Source organism: Macrotis lagotis, chromosome 4, assembly GCF_037893015.1.
Source record: "Macrotis lagotis isolate mMagLag1 chromosome 4, bilby.v1.9.chrom.fasta, whole genome shotgun sequence".
Lineage (NCBI taxonomy): Eukaryota > Metazoa > Chordata > Mammalia > Peramelemorphia > Peramelidae > Macrotis > Macrotis lagotis.
The window spans coordinates 78,704,585-78,723,112 of NC_133661.1; the positions used below are offsets into that span (position 1 = coordinate 78,704,585).

An 18,528-nucleotide genomic window follows, 5' to 3' on the forward strand; every position below is an offset into this window, starting at 1 on the left:
TGAAATGACTATTGGAAGATCCCTAAAGAGAGCACCCACCCACAGGTTTAGGGTCAGGAAGATGTGCATGCTTCTCCCACCAACCCTACACACATCATTTAGCCACCATGCTTTGTTTTCCTCAGAGCATTAATCAAGTGGATTGGATTTAAGGACCTGCACTTCTCTTCTACCTTTGAGTGTGTGACCCATAGCTGTAGTCCTAGTTAACATCTTTTAGGTCCTGCTTATTTTGCAACTTTTTTAGAGTCTCTTAGACTCAGACTCAGAGAGGTAAGGTGATTTTCCCATGGTCATACTATCATTTAGAATATTCTTTTTTTCCCGTTGTTTTTTTTTTTTTTTTTTTTGCAAGACAATGGGATTGAGTGACTTGTTGACGGTCACACAGGTAATTAGTAAGTGTCTGAGGCCACATTTGAACTCAGGTCCTCCTGACTCCAGGGCTGGTGCTTTATTCACTGCACCACCTAGCTGCCCCTAGAATATTATTTCTTTAAGGAAATCTTTAGTTTAAGACACCATCCATTGCAAGAGAGAATTCCCTTACCTTGTTGAATTGAATGTATTAGGATTCTTTTGTTGGGATTAGCCAGAATGAAGGAGGTGATAATGGAGCAGCAGTGGGAGCAATAGCTATGGTGGTGGGAATTTGAGGCAGTAGTAATAGAGGTTACTATGGGAGTAGTATATGTATATTTGTATTTGTGTTGACTCACCTTCTATCAGCAATGAATTTAAAATGCAGAGAGATAACCAGTGTGGGAATTTAGTTTTTGCTGTACAATCTCTGTTTATGGTTAAGGTTTTATTTTTCTATTTATATACATTTTCTTAACATTTTGTTATTTAATTGAAGGGAGGCATAAAAATTGTTAAAGGGAAAAAAATACTAGCTTGTAGTGAGCTCAGGCTGCAATTTTGGTTTGTTCTGCCACTGTCTTTTATGTTTAAGAAGCCACTACTTTTTTTTTTTTTTTTTTGGTCTTAAACCTACCTGTGATGTTGGTTGCAGTGTATAGCCAGTCTTTGTGTGTTGTTGTTATGAAAAGTGTTGAATGTGGAATCCAGGAGACCAGAATGCTAGTCTTCTTTGTGCTACTATTATTCATGTAACTGTGGTTAACTTAAAAACACTCTTGAGTCTCAGTTTCCTAATCTGTTAACTGGAGAGCATAATATTTTCACTGAGAGGCAATGGCATGTCATTTAGAGAGTCAGCTTAGAGTCTTAACACTATCAGGAGTCAATGTGTGACCCTGAATAAGTCACTCAATGTCTCCACACCCCAGGGCCTAGAATACTTTTTTCCTTTTTTTTTTCTTTTTGGTTTTGGCAAGGCACTGAGATTAAGTGACTTTGCCCAAGGTCACACAGCTAGGTATTTATTAAATGTCTGAGGCTGGATTTGAACTCAGATCCTCCTGACTGCAGGGTCAGTACTCTATTCACTGTGCCACCTAGTTGCCCTACAATAGTTGTCCTTTCAATAGCAAAGAATATATTAGCCTTGTAATTATTCGAAATTTCCTCACTAGGAATTCTCCACATTGATGAAATCTCAAGATTTCAAAAAAAACAGAAGTATTTGTACTACCTATCAGAGAATTTTTGGGAATAAAGTGCATTGTAGATGGTAAGGTAATAGGTAAAGTGGACTATTATCATTGATCGTTAATAATAATTAGTTTAATGATAGTTTTTTACTGTGTTATGAAAGAAAATAGATTTCACTCTTAGGACTTCTTGGTTAGGAAGAATAACTACTGCTTTGGGAAAATGTTTCCATAGTAGAAGGATTATAGGATCTCAAATTTAGAGATGAAAGGGACCTTGAACATCATCTAGCCCAAATCTTTACATTTTACAGATGAAGAAATTGAAGTCCAGAGTGCTCAGGCACTTCCTCAAGATCACACTGGTATCAAGTAATAGAAATGAAGTGTGAATTCAATCTCTTTCATGTGAAATCCTTTGTTCTTTTTGTTACTGATCCATATTTGATGTCTATAAATTAGAAGTAAATTTGTTTATTATTATTATTGCTGAGTTCCAACCTTCATGTAAGTTAGTGGTAATATAGACTATGTCATTATCCTAGGATGGAAGTTGATCAGTTTAAACTTTGTCCTATAAGATCTCTTCCCATCCCAGGTATTCTACTCAATTTGATTTTAATTTATACATTTTTTCTTAACTCAGTTATTTTGACTTTTGAAGAAAAAGTTTTTATTGTACTATAAACCGCAGTCTTCTTAACCCTGCTTTTTGTTGTTGGGAGCAAAAGAATAGCTAATAAAAATTTTTTTTTTCATAGTGGTTTTTCTGTCAGTGATCTAAATAGGATCATAATATTACTTTTCAAACAGCCTGCTACGTATTTTCTTTTGGATATTTTACTGTCAAACTTAAACTCAGTGTATCTAAAGTCATACTCTTTTATCTTTCTCCCAAATCAACTTCCTTTCATGACTTCCTTTATATTTTTTCCAAGTAGGGAGAATACTTTTTCTGCTTGACTCTTTGCTTTCCTACTCTCATTGGTCCATTGAAATACAGTCAGTTTGAATCAGAATATTAAACATTATTCATTAAATATTTTATAGATAGTTTTTGAGCCTTTTTTTTAAACAAAATACTTTTTTTGGGGGGGGCTTTTTGCAAGGAGTGGAGTTAAGTGACTTGCCCAGGGTTACACAGCGAGGTAATTATTTTCTGAGGTTGGATTTGAACTCAGGTTCTCCTGACTCCAGGGCCAGTGTTCCATCCACTGTGCCATTCAACTGCCCCTTGACAAAAACTTCTGAAATAAACATTTTTTAAAACAGATGCAAGCAGTTTTTGAGTTCTTGTGGTTTTCTTATTGGGAATTCATTTAAAACATCTAAAATTCTTCCTTACATTGTCATTTAGTTTTTCCCTTTATGTTCCTGCTTTTCCCTCAGTGAGGCTAAAATATCCTCAAGAGTAGAGATCATTTCTTAGTTCCATAGAACTTTAAGTACATTGTTTTATATATATATATATATATATATATATATATATATATATATATATATATATATATACTAAATGCTCATTATTTCCTGACCAAATGAAAGAATTTGCCCTATGAAAGAGATATTTGTAAACCTAGACAGTATCCTCTGAGTTTCATATCATATATACAGTAACCTGTTTTCAAAGTACTTATGTCTTGTTTAATTTGATATCTATTAAATTCTTAGGAATTCTTAATTTTGATTTGGAAGAATTAGAATGGAATCAAAAGAATTTAATAAACAACCAAAATTGATAAACAACCAAATTAACAAACAACCAAAAAATTCTTCTTCAAGCCTCAAAGCTAATTCACTTTAGACTAAGTAGAGAATTAGTAGAAGATAATTTTTTTTAGATAATCAGTATATTTAATGCCTATTATTTAATACTCATAAACTGAAGGAGATAGAGAAATATAAAATGTAGTTCCTGCCATCAAGAGGCTCATATTCTAACTGGGTAAGCAAGAATAAAGCAAATAAACTAAGTATTAAAATATGTGATGAAAGCTATAAGAGAAGGGAGAAGTCTAGAACAGTTCAATCAAGAAAAATCTGCCTTTTCTTCTCCTTTCCTTGTAAACCTCCCCTCCAATTGAAAACGAAAGAGAAATAAAACCTTTTATAAACATGTGGAGTTTTGCACTGGATATGTCCAAAAGAAAAAAAAGACAGGGGCAACTAGGTGGCACAGGGGCAACTAGGTGGTGCAGTGGATAGAGCATCAGCCCTGCTGTCAGCAGTACCTGAGTTCAAATTGGGCCTCACACACTTAATAATTACCTAACTCTGTGATCTAGGGCAAGTCACTTAAACCCACTGCCTTGCAAAAAAAAAAAAAACCTTAAAAAAACCTCACAGACATGTTAATGTCTCGTGTGTGTGTGTGTGTGTGTGTGTGTGTGTGTGTTGTGTTGCACTTGAGTCTTTTACTCCTCTATCAGGGTGTGTACTGCATGTTTAGTCCTATGTAATTGTGGTGGGTTATTACACTAATCAAAATTCCTAAATTTTTGAAAATTATTTATTTTTACAATATTACTGTCACTATATAAATTCTGGTTCTGTTCTCTTTACTTTTTTTTTTATCAGTTCATGCAATTCTTACCGCAGAATTCTGTCACATTTGTATATACTATGAAGGGAAACTACTTCAAGAAAATACTGTAAATACTTTAGTACATAGTTTGTTTTGATTAGAAATAATCCCTCTCTTAATCTACCCTTCCCCAATTTCCCCTTCTCCTCTTTCCCTTCTATTTCATTTTTGAGTGAAATGTATTTCAATACCAAACTCCGTGTCAGTGCCAGTGTCTATATATGTAGGTGTATGCTTGTGTGGCTCCTGTGGTACATTTCCAATGAGAGTGAGGTTTAAGGATCAGTGTTGTTCCCTCCCATTTGTATAAACTTCTTTTTGAATACTCTTGATTATGTGAGAGAATATTTCTTAAACGTTTATTTCCCTTCCTTCTCAGTATTTCCTCTTTTGTTTCCTTCCATTCTTTTATTATCATCAAGGCAACCTAGTAGAACCATTCCTAGACCTTCTGTCTACTTAAACTTTCTTGATGATGGGGTTCAGAGGGGATACAGCTGACATCTCCTTATATTAGAATGTAATCAGTTTATTCTTGTTTAGTCACTTAAAATTATGCTGCTTTTTTTAATGGTTCTATTAATTTTTGTGTTTGAACTTTAAAGTTTCTCCCCAGCTCTAATTTTTTTCTCAATAGTACTTGGAAAACTTTTTCCAATATCTATTTTTTCCTCTGGTAGGATTTACTGAGTAAGTTATTCTTGTCTAAGCCTTTTTCTTCTGGAATATTGTATTCTTAACTTCCTGCTTCATAGTAGTGGCATAGACTAGAACTCCTTAATATTTGATTTCTTGCTTTCAGACTGTTTGCACTATTTTTGTCTTTGATTTAGAAGCTCTGGATTTTGGCTGTAATTTTCCTGGGGGTTTTCATTTTGAGGTTTTCATTTGTTCCCTGGTTCTACAGGGATGTGGGCAATTTAAAAGAAAAATTGCCCTGGGGTCAGGAAGACCCAAGTTCAAATCTAGCCTCAGATACTTGACTCTTGATAGTTGTGAGATCTGGGGCAAGTTCCCTAAAATAGATTGTCTTGAAACAACTAAATTAAAAAAGAAATTTGTTTTGACTTTCGGGTGGTCCAGTGAGTCTTAATTTTTTTCTCCTCAGTCTATTTTCCAGGTTGTTTTTTGTGTGTTCTAAAACTGGCAGTTTCTTCTACTTTTTTCAGTCTTTTTGACTTTGTTTTTATATTTCTTGTTGTATCATGAAATCATTGTTTACCATTTAGTCCTTCTAATTTTGGGGGAGTTTGTTACTTGGGGCACAATAATAGAAATTTGAATCAGTCGTCTAGAATTGGGTAGATAATTGAGATGAATGAAAGAATTATTGTGCATAATGGTGGGGGTACCCCTCTAGAGTTGAACTTAAGTTTGTAATTAGTTGTATCTATAAAATTCTCTATTGTTTTCCAGCTGTACTTTTTTGACTCTGCTGGAGGAAAGGGGGAAGCATATAATGGAATTGTGATACAAGATTATATTGAAATATCTGATAGATATATCATATCAAAAGATGCTTATAAGGATAACTTCAGAGTAATTAATAAAATCCAGACTGAGAAAGACATCTCCTATATCCAGGAATGGGTAGATTTGGTGAAAGGTGGGAGGGGATGAGTTGAAGATTGAAAATCATTTGGTGAATAAAGACCAAGTTCACTGGATCAACTAGTTTTGGGGTGACACAGGAAGTAGGAGGTTTAAGTTTTAGAGGAAACTAGGTATGATGTGATAAAAATGAGTAGATCTAAGAGAAAAGTACATACAGTGACATCATAGAATAAAACAGATTTGAAAGATTGTGAAACTGATTAATGCAATAAGCCTTAAGACCAGAAGATTGAAGATGAATTCTGCCATCTAGCTCTAGAGAAGAGACAAAATTAAAATCCAGAACAAGACTTGTGTTATTATTGAACATGGCCAATAAAGGAAATTGTTATGTATGATTGTTATGAAGATAAGTTTGTTATTATTTATGTGGTTTTGCTTATATTATTCATTTGGGAGAGTAGGAACAATAATACATGTTTGTAAAAAATAAATTAAAATGTGAGTTTGGTGGGATTTGAAGCAAGGATGATTATGGTTAGAGGAAGAAAACACTAAATTCAGAATTTTGAAGATGAGAGTGATGTGATTTTTGTGACAAGGTAAGTTGAGCATTTGACCATGATGGTTTCTAACTAAAAAAAAGATTGGACAGTTGGGGATTTGTAGAGTCAAGATTGTCTATACATGTGACATTATGGGGCCTCATGCACAAAAATGGTTATTAATTGCAAAGATTATAGAAATGTTGATCAAGTTAGGGCATTTGCCCAGGATAGTGGGAAATAGTTGATAGAGAAAAGCAGTAAGCAATATGGACTTCATGTTGTAAGAAATCTTTCGGATTATTTTTCATTTCTGTGTTGTTGGGTTTTTTTTGGCAAGACAGTGGAGTTAAGTGCCTTGCCCAAGGTCAACACAGCTAGGTAATTATTATCTGAGGTTGAATTTGAACTTAGGTCCCCCTGGCTCCAGGACCAGTGCTCTATCCACTGCACCACCTAGCTGCCTCATGATTATTTTTCTTTAAATTGTTAGCTTTTTTTTTTTTTTTAGGTTTTTGCAAGGCAAACGGGGTTAAGTGGCTTGCCCAAGGCCACACAGCTAGGTAATTATTGAGTGTCTGAGACCGGATTTGAACCCAGGTACTCCTGACTCCAGGGCCGGTGCTTTATCCACTATGCCACCTAGCCGCCCCAAATTGTTAGTATTTTAATAGTAGTATGAACTGATGCCTCTTGTAGTGAATCTTAATTTTTTGTATGACATAAAATTTTTGTGTACCTCAGTTTAAAGCATTGTTTGTTCTGAAAAAATTTTAAGTAAAAACACCATGTCTAAAATAGAATGAAGAAATTGCTGTTTAAAAGACAGTTTGTAGTGTGAGTCATTTATATTAATTGTAGATTTTTTAAATGTAGTAAGTTAAGTTTGTAATGTTTTATAAATGAAAGCCTTTTTTACATTTTAATAAATATTGTTATAAAACGTGAATTTTATGACTGCTATTTCATATTGGTAATATTTGTATTTGTTTTAGATTCACTGGTTTTCAATTTTCAATTCTTTCATGATGGTTATCTTCTTGGTGGGCTTAGTTTCCATGATTTTAATGAGAACTTTACGAAAAGATTATGCACGGTACAGTAAAGAAGAAGAAATGGATGATATGGTGAGCAAACGTTTTCTAATTTTCCAAAATTCATTTAAAAATTCACATAAAGTTCATTAAGAAATTTTGATAGGCCTTGTAGGAATAGAGTTTTTTCTAATGTTGAATAATATTTAGCATTTAATAAAATTAATAATATTTAGTTTTTCATGTGAATGGGGAAGACAGTTCTTTTTATCCTACTTTTCATTATCCATTGGGATTATTTGGTTTATTTAATAATATTTTGTTTGTAATTTGTAAATGTTTATCGAGGGTGATATTTAAGAAAATGCATCCTTCCTTTATGCTTTGGATAGTTATTTTAAAATTATAGTATGATAGAGTGATGACTGGGATTATTTGAAGTCACATCACCTGAGCTATATGGGCTGGCTATGCACAACTGTGATAACCTCTCGAATTTGTTTTTTCAGTTTCATTTAGGTGATTTCAAAGGTCCATTCCAACTGAGCATTCTTTAATTGTCTGACTCTGACTTAGAATTCTTTCATTTAATTCTTATCCTTTGACTTATTAGCCCTGTGACCCTGGGCAAGTCACTTACCTTTTGGTGTTGTTTCTTCATATGTAAAATGATTAGTTTAGCTCTACCAATCACACAGTGTTTTTATGAAAATCAAATGAGAGAATGGTTGTGAAAGTATTTTTAAAATTTTCAAATGTTATGCAGATATAAGGGATTATTAATTATTACTACTATTGGGAGCTCCATATTCATGGGTCTCCAAATATGATCCCTATTTATGTAAAACAGTAAGTACTACAGTTTTAATCACCTACTTGTAAAATTATCTTACAAAGTAGGTTGAAGAATTGCAGACAGTATCTGTTCTAGGTTGATCTTTCTTCCTTCCTCTTTCTCAAACTTTTCTTAATTTTAGTCACCTAAAATACCCAGGATTGATGGTAGTACTTGAGCAAATGACATAGCTCTTTAGCTTTTTGATATAGCAGAGCTATAATTATTTTATATTAGGTTTGTTTTATAATAATTTCCAGCCTTTTACATGTTTTTAATTTTTAGAATAAATTTTAATTTGATGCCTTTTGTTTTGATATACATTTGTTTTATATACATTTTTGGAATTGGACCTTTATAACAAAGAAACAGTTAAAATACCATATATAGTGATCATCATGTATCTCCTTTATGCTGAGAGAAGAGTGAAGTATTCAACCTCAAAATTAAATGATTAACTTTGAAGTATAAGACTTTTAATTTTTACAACTTCTAAGCATCTAATAATTTTTTAATTATGATTCCCCCCCCCCCCCATTATATATAGGACAGAGACCTAGGAGATGAGTATGGCTGGAAACAAGTACATGGAGATGTATTTAGACCATCAAGTCACCCCCTGATATTTTCCTCACTTATTGGTTCTGGATGTCAGATATTTGCGGTATCTTTCATTGTCATTATTGTTGCAATGATAGAAGATTTATACACAGAGTAAGTGTATCTAAATGTATTACCTTTTCTGTTCTTGAAGCAGTCTTTAAATCAGTGATGTGTATTGATTGTGTATTTCTGTGCATTTGATGCCTTGTTTAGTTAGGATAAAGTTTTACTTTTTTTTTCTTTAAGTTTTTTCCCCTAAAAAAAAAAGGATTATTATAACCTAAATACTAGGCATTTTCCTAGAAACCAAAGGGCATTGTAATTTTTTAAAAGCAGTGTTGAACTTTAATGTATTATATTATCATGGAAAGGTAAAAAGGTCTAAAACAGTCATCATTAATTTAATAACTGAATAAAAGACATTATTTGTAAGTCACTATTACTTTAAACGCCTGGATCCATCCACAAAATAATGGTGTATCTAACTTTGTGGCAATGACACTGTTTCAGAAAATCTCTGAATGACTTCAGTTTTTTGAGATAGATAATAAAAATGGGTTATTACTGCCAAAGGGATCTTTTTTTCTGTCTGATTTTTGTATTTATGGCTGAAAAACAAGGCATACCTGGGGAAGTAAATATTAACATGTTATTAATGAATGTAAATGCTGATTAATATAAGCATAGTTAAGGAATGTCTATCTGGTGTTTAGTCAGGAAAACTTGACAATATCATTAAATTAGCACCATTAAAATCTAGTGATCATTAATATATCAGGTGTTTATTTAATAGCAACTTCTCAGTTCAGAGCCAAGCAGCCAAATTGGCCTTCTTGTGGGTCCTCACATTAGTTCCTGTCTGCTTTCTTCATTCCATCTCACTGGTTATTGCTTATACTTGGAAGGTAATTTTCTCTTTACGTCTCTGCCTTTTAGAATCCCGTTTCCTTCCACATTCCATCTTCTAAGATAAAACTTTTCTTGAACTCTCTTTCCTCAGTCACTTTGAATTTATTGTATATATATTTCGTATAGACTTAAAAGATTTACATGTTGTTTAGTGTTTGTTGATTAACCCCGCTATGCTTCCAGTTTAGTCAAAGTGGAGTAGAAGCAACCCTACTGAACCAAGGCTTTGGTAACTTAGCCTCTCTGTAGCTAGTAGAGGGAATATCATTCCCCCCTGGCCTTCCTAGATTTTTCTGGAGAGGAGGAAAGGCAAAGAGGAGAGAGAGTTGTCTTTGAAAACTTAATTTCTAAATTTGAAGGTCTGTAGTCTTATCATGACAGGTGATTCAAATGATCCCCAGTGAAATCTTATCTCTCTATAGATAGATAGCCACATAGATATAGAAATAGTTCTGTTTGTCAATACTGGAAATAATTCAATATGTGGTTATTATTAGACTTTTCTTTAGTCACTTTTCTCCTATATTTGATCTTTAGATCATTTCCCTTCCTCATTATTTCATTTCTTTTTCAAAAAATCCATAGAACTTTAGCACTGGAAATGACTTCAGAACTTATTTAGTCTGAACAAGGAATGGAATAATACTTCCTGTAATATCCTTAAGAAGTAACTGTCATTTCTCTTCCCCCACAACCTCTGAACCTTCCATCTTTATTCTTCCCCTTCCATTCTTGTTAATTCCTACCATGACCTCAGTCCTCTGTCCTTGTGAATTTTCCTCTAATATGTGATGGGAGTGCTGATTTCTTTGTTTGAAAAACAGAATTTTTGCCTGACCTTAGTTTTGGGGCATTTATAGCTTTTCTTAGAAGCAGGACAGACTGAGGAACCAGTTCAACTGGTATCTCTATTAGAGAATAATGAACTTAAAAACACCAAGGAAGTGTTAGGCCTTTGATTATGGTGATTTGTAAGTTGTACATTCCTTTTCTATTGTTCCAAAGATCACCATGTGATTTTTATGTTTTAGAGCCATAGGTAGTATTAATAGGTTAATGTTGAAATCTTTTTAAGTTTACTACTTAGCTCTTCAGGCCATTTGGGAATTTCCAGCTTAGATTGTATATAGCTATGAAATGAAAGCAGTTCTATGTATATAGGAAATGAGGGCCCCCCAAAGCAGCCTGCTTTTGAACATTTAATTAACAGGGCATTAGAGACTTATTCCTCAAGATTAATAGCAAATTCACCTCAGATTACTTCTGCATAGGATAGGTAAAGTGGTAACACTAATTCACATTTTTACAACTCCTGATGATTTCTTCCTCCCCATTTTCCCATATTTGTGAATAACTTGTATAGAACATTCCTGCCTTTATATTCTTAGCACCTTACTCTGTGCCTTTAATTAATTAACTACCCAGTACTTATTGAATTGAATTACCCCCACACTAATTTTTGGGTTTATAAAATGCTTTTTCCATAGCAGATGGATGAAATAGGTATATATATATATATATATATATATATATATATATATATATCAGATGAAAAAACTGAGCTTAATTCTCTTTAATGAGTCATGGAGTACTATATCATATTAGAAACATGTTACAGTTCACCACTGTTTAATTTAAAGAATTTGGTTGTGTATTAGGTGTTACTTCTTTATAATATAATCTTCATATGTCACCAGAATATAATCTCTCTCTGAATTTGATTTTTATATTGTGATAGAGTGACTAGAGCTCAGTACCTGGAGTCTGGAGTTTGAATCCTTCCTTACCAGCTTCTGATCTGGGGTGAATCATTTGACTTTGGATCTCAGTTTCCTCATTTCTAAAAATTGGGATAATCTCACATAGTGGTTGTGAGAATCTTTGATACAGAGCTGGAAGTGTCCTTAAAGGTCATATCCATACAGATTAGGAACCTTAGGTCCAGAGAAATTACGGGACTTGCCAACATCTCAGATTTATTATCTGAGACCATATATAAAGTGTTTTTTTGTTAACTTCGAAGGACTATTAAATGTACTAATGTATTATTAAATCTATGCTAGTATTACTGTTATCTGGTTTTCATTTTTCCAGGCACAGTCCTGGGAAAAGTTGTAGTTGTGTCATATTTTCTCATTCTTCATATTCTTGTTACATAGGTGAATAAAAGAACTCCATGGCTATACTTACTTTATCTTGTTTTCACCTGATTTTTGCCAACTCTGCCAGTTTTCTATATTTTGATGGCTTTTGTTCCATGTAGTTTGGCGAATTTTATATATTATTTATGTGTGATGTGTTTGTATAAATTCTTAGATCACAGCTATTTCATACTGTGTGTGTGCATATATATATGAATGCATATATGTATATAGCTGTTTCATACTGTATCCATTGGTAAAACTTTCATTTATCATTTGGCAAATCCAGTTCTCGACTTTTATTAGTTTGATCTCATTCTTAGATTTTTTTGTTATTATTATGTTATTAATGATGAAATGTTCTAATATTTCACTTTAAATCTTTTGCCATACTGTAGTTAGCTTGGAAACTTTCAGTATTACTCATGTCAGTATTCACTTCAAACTTAGGGAGTGGCTAGAGTTTTCAAATTCCCTTTGGGTTTTGTACTTAGAAAGTTTTAGTTGGCAAATTAAAAAAAAATTAGAAAAAAGCCTATTGACTGATATATATACACATCATGTACAGTGTGTATACACACACACACACACACCTATTTATGAGAGTCAAATTGTATGTTTGGGCTATTTTTCTTATCATATATATACATTTTTGAGAGTCATTTTTCTGACTAAAGTAGGAATGAATGCTTTTCATTGTTATATAATGTCAAAAAAAAGTTCAGAGGACACAAACATAACAATTTTTTTTGCCACTGCAAATATAACATAAGCTTTAATATATACTTTTTAAAATAAACAGTACTTGACATAAGTTTATAATTTTAGAAATCTTTTTTGTTCTTTATATATTAAAATATTTTGGTTGATTACATTTTTAATAAACAGACTTATAACAGTTTAAATGATGTCATCATATTTTGTTGTCATGGATAATAATATTAAGGTGAATGCATATTCATTAATCTGTGATTTTTCTTAATTAAAAAACCAAATTAATTTAGATTAATTTGTACAAATTATGTGCTATCATAGTGCATGCACTCACTTTAGGGTCAAATTTCTAAGATGTATGTCAGTTAAAGTTAAGAAAACTTTACCCAACATAATCATATTATCTTAATACATTATTTAAAATACTTTTTAAAAAAATTTTATTTAAGGCAATGGGGTTAAGTGACTTGCCTAAGGTCACACAGCTAGGCAATTATTAAGTGGAACCATTACTTAATCTCTAAGAGGAAATTAGGCTGTTAGCAGGTGACAGTTTTCATTACCCCTTGAATTAGTTGTGGAAAAGGAGTAATTCAGTAAGTTTTTTAATAATTAATTATCCTGAATCTTATCAATTTTGTGTGAATATGTTTTCACTGCATAAGTATCTAATTACTATATGAATTGTAAGCTCCTTGAGGTTATGTTTCTCCTCTGTTACTCAGTGCAGAATCTTAGTCACTTAAACATTAGTCACTAAATAAACTTTTATTGAATTGAGTGATTATGAAGTGATATTTCATATTTGAGACTCTGGAACAAATTTCGGGGGTGGTTTTAGTAGTTTCACAGAGCTTTCAAAATAGTGCAGAATCTCAATAGATATATTAAAGATATATTAGGTATTAAATAATAGGTCTATATTAAAGTGTCATCTTAAGGCTATAGAAAGATTGACTAGATCTCAGGATGGTTACCTTTAGAGCATTAGTATGGGATACACTTGTACATAAGCCTAGGCTAAGATAATTACGTTTATTAAGTTGCCTTTCAGTTGTTTTTGATATTTAAATCAAATGTATTTGTCTTAACTTTCAGGAGGGGATCAATGCTCAGTACAGCTATATTTGTTTATGCTGCTACATCCCCAGTGAATGGCTACTTTGGAGGAAGCCTTTATGCTAGACAAGGAGGTAACTTTTGCATGCTATCATTTTCGCATTTAAAATATAGCAAATAATTAAATAAAGATGAAAATTTTCATTAGAAGGTATTTGGAATTTAAGTAACTATGACATGAAATTCAGCATATTATCTTAGTTTATAAATAAATGCAAAATAAATGGTTAAAGTCTCAAAAGGACATATTTTTGCTTCGTATAAGGAAGAACAATTAGAACTATACTAAAGTTATTAAACTTCCTCGATCTAGTTGGGTTCTTTAAGTAAAGAAGGAGAGGTTTTTAAAGTAAAGGAGAAGGAGGAGAGCTAATTATCAAATGAGTTTCCTGCTTGACTTTTTATATAATCTTGTTTTGAAGATATTTTAGAATACATTCTTAGATTAGAATGGAAGTCCCTTGCAACGAATGCTCCAGTGTTGTCGTTTTCCTTTTATGTCATATTTGTTTGTGATAGTTGAATCATTTAGTTTATCAGGTGCAGTCAATGTTGCATTCTTTTTTTTTTCTTTCAAATATTTATTTAAGGCAATGGGATTAAGTGACACAGCTAGGCAATTATTAAGTGTCTGAGGCCAGTTTTGAACTTGGGTCCTCCTGACTCCAGGGCCGATGCTCTATCCACTGTGTCATCCAACTGCCCCTCGTTGCACTCTTTTTATTTTATATTTTTTGCTTTTTTGTGAGGCAGTGGGGTTAAGTGAGTTATCCAAGGTCACATTGCTAGGAAGTATCAAGTGTCTGAGCCTGTATTTGAACTCACCTCCACCATACCATCTAGCTGCCCCTACCTTTGCACCAGTGACACCTCCTGGGTTTGTTATAGTCAGATTTTTTTTTCTATATGGATAAAATAGGGAACTAAATTGTTCCAGAGTGTATATATAGTTGGGAATGTTTTTGTATCTCCTTGTCTCTGCAGGCCTCCTCCCTGACCTCCTTCCCCCTTCTGCCCCCACATTGCTGGAAATAATAATAATTAAAGAAGAAATGGCATTTTAGATAACTTCTGATTGTGTCAACCCACTGTTGCAGCATTCCTCAGTTTTTCTAGTTTACTTTTTACTTTAGATCTACTGGTTAAATTGCTAATTTTCAAGTGTGTAACTGCTCTAAGGCAAATCTAGAATGCTAGGAAACCATTTTCTGCTTGGAAAAAGCTCTGTTTTTGTTTTGCCAAGAGTATAGAAGTATGTATTCATGTACTTTTCCCCTATGCCACCTTTGATTGCTGGTATAGAAAGCCCAGGCCAAGAATTTTGAGACCTTTTGGAAGTCATTCTAGATGATCTAGACAATCTAGGTTTAGTGACCCCTAAACATTTGACCACATCCTGTATCCTACCTAGTCTAGAAAGGTATACTATTTGGTGGCAGTGCTTGAATGTACTTGAGGATTGTCCCAAGAATTTCATCAAAATAGGCCCCATGTTCCAAATTGATTGTAGAACCCTACCATAGTCTACTAAAATTGGGCTGGAGTGGAACTGGTAGAACTACAGAGTTACTGAGATATTGGTCTGAGTGTAAACAAAGATATTTGTATTTAAGTGTTTGCCACGACTTGCTTGCCAAGACATCCTGAATATATTAATTTAAATTTGTATATCAAAGAAGGTGAAAATGTAGAATTTTTCATATACTGTTAAATCAGAAGAGCATGGGAAATAGATGAAGGGACAAATGTTAGGAAGGAATTAGAAGTAGAAATGATAATCTTTATTTTTGTACGTAGGTGACAGTTTGGGAGGGAGGGAATACTTTGTATTTTTTTGATGCTGCATTTTTTAAAATTTTATTTTATTTTTAATAAGCAGAAATTATTTTCTTTCTTTACATCCTTCCTTCATTGATGAAAAATAAGAAAACAAAATCCTTGTAACAAATATACAATCAAGCAAAATAATTAATATTGACTTTGTCTAAAAAATATATATCCTCTTTTTTGTAAATTTTTTTAATATTCTACTTAAATGCAAATTGAGAAAAGGAATAAAAAGAACATTTCCATGTACATAGCAAAGCATAAGAGAGGATTCACTATAAAACAATAAATTTCCATTTTAAGAAATCGTACATAATCAATCCTATGTATTATTTTCAAAACTGCTCAGCTTTTCTTTGCTTCCTTCTGTGTTTTCTTTTATTCTCTGCTGTGTACTTTTACTTCCCCTGCCCTGGAGAAGGCCCCCCACACAGACACACATGCACACATAACATGCCACAGTATATGTACATAGATATCTATAAATATACACATATATACTCACATATCTATATGTAAGACAACTATCCATATTTCTTTGGAGGTAGATAGCCTCTTCATAACTCTTAAGTCTTTCCATTATTTTTTAAATCAACCAGCTCATCATTTCTTACACCCAAAGCAGTATTCCAAGACAGATCACATCTTATCTAAGAGATTGTCTTTGAAAGTTTCCCCCCAATTTTCTGCATTCCTATTCTTGACTACATTAGTTTTATTTATACCCCAAAACCTTTAATTTAAAATAATTGAAATTATCCATTTTAGACTTCAATAGTCCTCTCACCTTATAGTTTAAGGTCTGATACTTCTGAATCCCTTTCTTTAATGTCCTTTTTTCCCTTTTTTCTTTGAAATTCCTGTTACTATTTTTTCTAACTCAGTAAAATAGTTTTTTCTAATAATTTAATTGGAATAGCATCGAATACATAGATTAGATAAAATTGTCATTCATTATTTTTGCCTTTATCTGCTCCTGAATGATAAATATTACTCCTTTTATTTTGATCTGACTTTAATTTATAAAATTCATTTGTATGAAAAGTGTTTTATATTTGTATTCCTATAGTTCCTATGTCTGATTTGGTAGGTAGAATCTCAGGTATTTTACACTGTGCTCTCTTCAAAATTTTAATTTCATTCTTCGTTTCAAATTATCTTCCTTCCTTTTCCCTTTTCCATACATTGAGAAGACAAATGAAATACAAAATTCATTATAAATATTAACTTTTGTAAAACAAATTTCTTTATTGACCTTTTTCTAAAAAGAAATAAAGATTCTTCAGTCTTCTCTCTTGGACCATTAGTTTTTTATTTTTTATCCGAGTCTTTTGGAATTGCGGTGGGTCATTTTGTGGATCAGAGCTACTAAGTTTTTTATATTTGATTATCTTTATAATAATGCTATTGCTATGTAAATTGTTCTCTTGGTCCTGCTCAGTTCATATAAGTCATATAAACCATTTATGTCATCATTTCTTGCAGCACAATAAAATATCGTCACATTCGTTTACCATAGCTTTTTCAGTCATTCTGTAATTGAGGAGAATCCTCTCAATTTTCAGTTATTTACCACCACAAAAAGAGCTATGGATATTCTTGTACATGTAGTTTATTTTCCTTTTTTTTTGTTGTTCTCCTTGGGCTACAGACATACATAGTACCATAGTACCACTGTTGGATCAGGGTATGTAGAGTTTTATAATCTTTTGAGCATAGTTAAATTGTTCCCAAGATTGATTGGAGTGGTTCTCAACTCCACCAGTAGTGAATCAATATTGCCTATTTTTCTACTTCCTCTCCAGCAATTGTCATTTTCCTTTTATGTCATATTAATCAATCTGATGGGTATGAGGTGGTAGTTTTAATTTGCATTTCTCTAATTATCAGTGCTTTGGATCATTTATTTATTTATTTATTTATTTTAGTTTTTGCAAGGCAATGGGGTTAAGTGGCTTGCCCAAGGCCACACAGCTAGGTAATTATTAAGTGTCTGAAGCTGGAATTGAACTCAGGTTCTCCTGACTCCAGGCCAGTGCTCTATCCATTAGGCCACCTAGCCCCCCCCCATGCTTTTCTTATAATTTTAGTTGCATTGGTTTTATTTGTGTAAAAACTTGTTAATTTTATGTAGTAAAAATTATCCATTTTTGCCTCCTGAGCTTCTCTAGCTCTTCTTTGGTTATGATCACTTTCCTTACTTATAAACCTTCCATGTTCCCCATTTGCTTATGATTTCACCCTTTATGTGTAATTTATGCACCTATTTTGAGCTTACTTAGACTACATTGTGAGATGTAGTGATGTCTAGTTTGTGCCAGACTCCTTTCCAGTTTTCTAGCAGTTTTTATCAAATAGTGATTTTTGCCCCAATAACTGGGATCTTTGTGTTTATCATACACTAGGGTACTATATCATTTGTTTCTGTATATTGTTTATTAATCTGTTCCATTCATCAACCACTCAGTTTCTTACCTAGTACCAAATTGTCTTGACAGTTACTTTTTTCTAGCATAGTTTGAGATGTGTGGTACAACTAGTCTCCTTCCTCTTTTTTTCCCATTTATTACCTTGATATTATGGACCTTTTCCCCCTTCAGATTATTTTGCTTTTATTTTTACTGGTTCTTTAAAGTAATTCCTAATTGGTTCATATGAAACTGATTAAAAAATTAATTTAGGTGGTATTGTCCTTTTTATTATATTGTCTTGACCTTCCCATGAGCAATTAATATTTCTCCAATTATTTAGATCTGTCTTTAATTGTGTGAAGTGTGTTCATGTTGTTCTCCAAAGTATTTTGTGCTGTCAGGATTAATTTTAAATGCAATTTCTCTTATCTCTTCCTGCTGGGTTTTGTTGGTGATATATTATAATGTATGAATTTAATTTATATCCTAGAACAGAATTGGAAACAAAACTTTAATCAGAAACTCTTTGTAAATATTTGCCTTTCTTACCTGCTTTGGAGGTAGTAGCTTCTCAGAGTTGCATTGGGAAAGTGTAAATAAAGCAAGAAGATAATTCAAAAGTAAAATCATTTATATATTCAGCATTGATAAGGTTTCAAGTGGTATTCTATGAGTAGAAAGATAAATAAAAGGAAA

At 32.6% G+C, this 18,528-nt stretch overlaps 1 protein-coding gene across 2 annotated transcripts in view; it reads left to right on the forward strand.

The window, feature by feature from the left end:
• Positions 1–18,528, forward strand: part of TM9SF3 (transmembrane 9 superfamily member 3) — a 72,240-nt gene that overhangs the window by 34,497 nt on the left and 19,215 nt on the right. For both annotated transcript variants that reach the window (XM_074233246.1, XM_074233247.1), the window contains exons 6-8: positions 7,235–7,366; positions 8,656–8,822; positions 13,574–13,668. In XM_074233246.1, the coding sequence (XP_074089347.1) occupies positions 7,235–7,366; positions 8,656–8,822; positions 13,574–13,668 (394 nt within the window). The remainder of the gene's footprint in view (positions 1–7,234; positions 7,367–8,655; positions 8,823–13,573; positions 13,669–18,528) is intronic.